Consider the following 3,830-nt stretch of genomic DNA (forward strand, 5'->3'; position numbering starts at 1 on the left):
AGTATATAATATACAAAAACAAATTTTAAATTTATGTTATATGATTAATCTTATTTTGTAGACTACTACTTTATACACCAAAAATATATACTTTATATTTAATCAATTTTTTCAATTTATCTTTAAACACTAATTAATCTTACTTAATTTTTAGTAATAATATTTATTTTTTTTTAAAAAAAAAATTGAAGTTGGAAATTAGAAGGGTAAAATCTAACCAACGAATTAAACCCCGTGAGTGTAATAATATTCATTTCTTAAAATCGATATTAAAAATTTATTAAAAAGTACGGAGAATTTAGAATTACTTTTGGAAAAAGAAAAAAAAGGCCATTGCGTCAAAACCATAATAAAAAAAAAAGTCTAAATTACGATATTGCCGTTTAATGAAATATAAGTATTATTCTCTGTATTTTTAAGGAATTAATTATTTAGTTTTTAAATTTTAAATTACAGAAATTAAGAGAAAATCAACATGGTTTATATTTTCGAGAGCTGATAGAACATTTGATGGGATTTTTTATAGATAGAAAATGGAAGCTAAAAGCTTTAAATACAGAAGAGCTTCATAGCATATTTGTATTCTATGTAGACAACTTTCAGAATTCCACTATTGGTGAACCACACAAAATCAACAAAATAGAAAACTAATTACATTTACAAATCTGTTTTAGCAGAAAATCATCAATCACAATCACAATCACAAGCCTTAAAGCAAAACTTAAAGAAGCAAAATACAAATAATATATTGCACTTATCATTAAGAAGATTGAGAGAATCTACCTGATTTTGTGTCGGAGACAGTCCGTTGCAAATCTTCCCCACCCTGCACCACCATGCCTGGGTACCCTTGAACCATACCTGGGCTTGTATTTCTAACCCCATAATAGAGCTGTTGGTTCACCCCATCAGGAACTGTTCTTCCACCATCATATGGATCCAGTTGAGCCATGGGCCTCATAGCGCCCCCACCATATACTTGACCCATACCAGGAACTGCTTGGTGATATCCCATAGGTATTTGACCTGTTGATACTGGATATTGCTGAACGTATGAAGGCCGAATTTGAACGGGTTGAACCGGGACATTACCCGGTGGAACTGGACCCTGTACATAATAAAATGGCATTTGTTGTACTTGATGACCCGGATAATGAGAATCTGGAATATAATGCATAACGGGATTATTCGGGTACCCAGTTGGCTGGGTTGTCACTGGTTCAATTGTCTCAGAAGAACCAGCATTTGTTGTGTTCTGCTTCGGTTGTATGACTGGATCCCTGTTTTCGAGTTTGGTCTTGACGGGTGGAAGATCAGGAATCGAAGGCACAATTGGCATAGCTGACGAAGTCGAGCAGTACGGCGAAGAAATAACCGGAGCAGGAGAACCTGGATCAGAAGCTGAGACGTTGTCTTGCATAACGAATCGGCTCTTCATTTTTGGCTCGCGAGGTTGGGGATCTTCCGAGTTATCCAATCCGAATAGATAATCAGGCACTTCAGACACAATGGAGGAAGCCTCAGATCGTCCACGCTCGAGCCTGGACCCAGCATTAAGAGCATCAAAGAACCAGTGCTCTCGATTTGTAGAGCCATCAAGAAGAGAGCTGATGCTGCTAACTCTCGAATCCTCTCCTTTAGAGAAGAGAAACAACCGTAGTCGTGCCGATCGAGGATTCTGATTCAATAAAACCCGATCATATTCTTCCAGCATATTATCTATATCCTCATCAGTTGTAACAGATATCAGAGCATCGAGATCTTCATTTGGCAGCTGATACTTTACGCTCAAGTTAGTGAGACCTGACACCAATATCACAATTTCAAAATTCAAATTTGAAAAAGATTTGAATCTAATGCAATCATAAGTGTATAGGAAACATAGATACGTACCGGAGAGTTTGGATAGTTTAGTCAGGAGGGAAGAGTAACTGATAGAGCGGTGGACAGCGACGATGCGAGTCTCTCCACCAACATAACGAAGCTGATTGTCATGTGGCCGAGGAAGAATCTTACCACCAAAACTGCACATGAAGCGGACGCAAGGATCATGGGAGCCATAGTGATCGGAGCGAGGAGAGGACGTGACAGAGTCTGTGGCGGCATAATCAAGCTCGGATGCGTGAAGCGATGCCATAAGAATCAGAAGGACGGAGATCGAGCAGCAAGTGTGATTTCGCAATTGAAAATTTTCAAGACCAATTCCACTGTAAAACTCCCAACGGTAAACTAAACGGAAAGGGAATGTCTGCTTGGTTGCTGCATAGAATCCAAAATTATTAATTTTGTCTGAATATATGCCAGTGTGATGAATCAGCACCACATAAGCTGACCTAGCGAGATTTATTCAAATAATTGAGATTAATCACTACTTAATGTACTGATAAAACAAATGACTGAGCTGAGGTGTGCCCAATTCATAAGGGAAAGCTTTTTTTGGATGGGACCAAAACAATGGTTTATGTTAATTTTCTTAGCTAGCGAGTGGTGGTGAGGGTTTCGGCGGTGAGATTACAGTGTCTACATATGAATTGCTCAATCAGATTGTGCATTTTTTTTTTTATCAAATATAATAATGAAATTTTTAATTATTATCCTTTTTGTCAAGATTCGATCCAAAGTTGGCATTGCAAAGAAAGACAGTTACTTGTTGTCTGAAGCTTCTAGTTAGCTCCATGGGGTGACATCAATCAATATTTTGTTCTAAAAACATGGTTGTTTTCTTAAGAATAGTTGTGATGTTGCCTGGAAACCTGATCTCCAGAGTGCAGCAGTTGCTGTAATTTTGAGGAATCACTTGGGCAAAAATAGTGGATATATAGTATTGGAAAGATTGTCTCCTGCAACTCTCCCTTGGTTGGTGAAGCCGGAGCTGTCACCCAAGGTATTTGGTTAGCAAAAATTAAGGAGACCTTTTCAGTTATTGTGGAATCAAATTTGCTTAATAACATTCAAGCTCTCATTAATCCTCGGAGTAACCCTCATGGGAAATTAGTGCTTACATGCAATTTGTGTTAAAACTACCTAGAGGAAGAGAAATTTGTGGTAATAAGGTAATGGAGGAAGTAACCTATTAGTATAGAGAATTAGAAATTATCATTCTAAAGCACACATGGAATGAGATTAGTTACAAGTGTGATTTTAATTAAAAAGTTTTCAAGAGCAATCCCATTGTAAAATTACTAACAGCAAACTAAACAGAAAGAGATTATTAATTTTTGCCTGGTTATATGCTAATGTTGAATCAGCATCATATAAGCTGACGTGGCAGAATTATTTAAATAATTGAGATTAATTACACGTAATGATTAAACAAAAGGCTGAGCTGATGTAATGATGACTTAAGCTTGAAAACTATGTGCCCAATTCATAAGGGAAACCATTTATTGGAAGGGACCAAAACAATGTATTTATGCTAATTTTCTTAGCCAGCGAGTGGTGGTGAGGATTTGGGCGGTGAGATTATACGTGAATTGCTCAATCAGATTGGGTATTTTTTTTATCAAATATAATAATGAAAATTTTAATTATTATCCTTTTTGTCAAGATTCCAACCTAACTTGGTATCGCAAAGACAGACAGTCACTTGTTGTCTGAAGCAATTAAAAAGCTGACAGTTTACTAATAATGCAAATTATTTTTGTTTTTGGTGATATCAGCATCCTATTTGGATTAATAGTTTTTTTATAAAATTAAAAAATTAATTAATAATTTTTTTAATAAAATAGTATTTTTTATTTCTTTTTTCTTTTTTTAATTTTTAATCTAATTTTTTTAAACTAATTTTTAATTTAATACACATGTTAAAATATTATTAAATTGTCATACTA

The 3,830-nt window shown here is 35.3% G+C and overlaps 1 protein-coding gene across 1 annotated transcript; it reads right to left on the minus strand.

Moving 5' to 3' along the window:
- Positions 1–554: 554 nt before the first annotated feature.
- Positions 555–2,502, minus strand: LOC110604204. Its single transcript, XM_021742338.2, has 2 exons — positions 1,894–2,502; positions 555–1,803 (listed from the first exon to the last, which is right to left on the minus strand). The coding sequence occupies exons 1-2, from the start codon at positions 2,135–2,137 to the stop codon at positions 761–763; spliced, it is 1,287 nt and encodes a 428-aa protein (XP_021598030.1). The 5' UTR covers positions 2,138–2,502; the 3' UTR covers positions 555–760.
- Between the last annotated feature and the right edge of the window lie 1,328 nt (positions 2,503–3,830).

This window comes from Manihot esculenta, chromosome 16, assembly GCF_001659605.2.
Source record: "Manihot esculenta cultivar AM560-2 chromosome 16, M.esculenta_v8, whole genome shotgun sequence".
Taxonomy (NCBI): Eukaryota; Viridiplantae; Streptophyta; class Magnoliopsida; order Malpighiales; family Euphorbiaceae; genus Manihot; species Manihot esculenta.

What these genes read in the sequence shown, in the direction of transcription:
- LOC110604204 (XM_021742338.2), bottom strand. Translation starts at nt 2,137, where the DNA reads ATGGCATCGCTTCACGCATCCGAGCTTGATTATGCCGCCACAGACTCT. An exon ending in TAAACTATCCAAACTCTCCG is followed by an intron (nt 1,804 to 1,893) that starts GTACGTATCTAT and finishes TATTGGTGTCAG; the next exon opens with GTCTCACTAACTTGAGCGTA.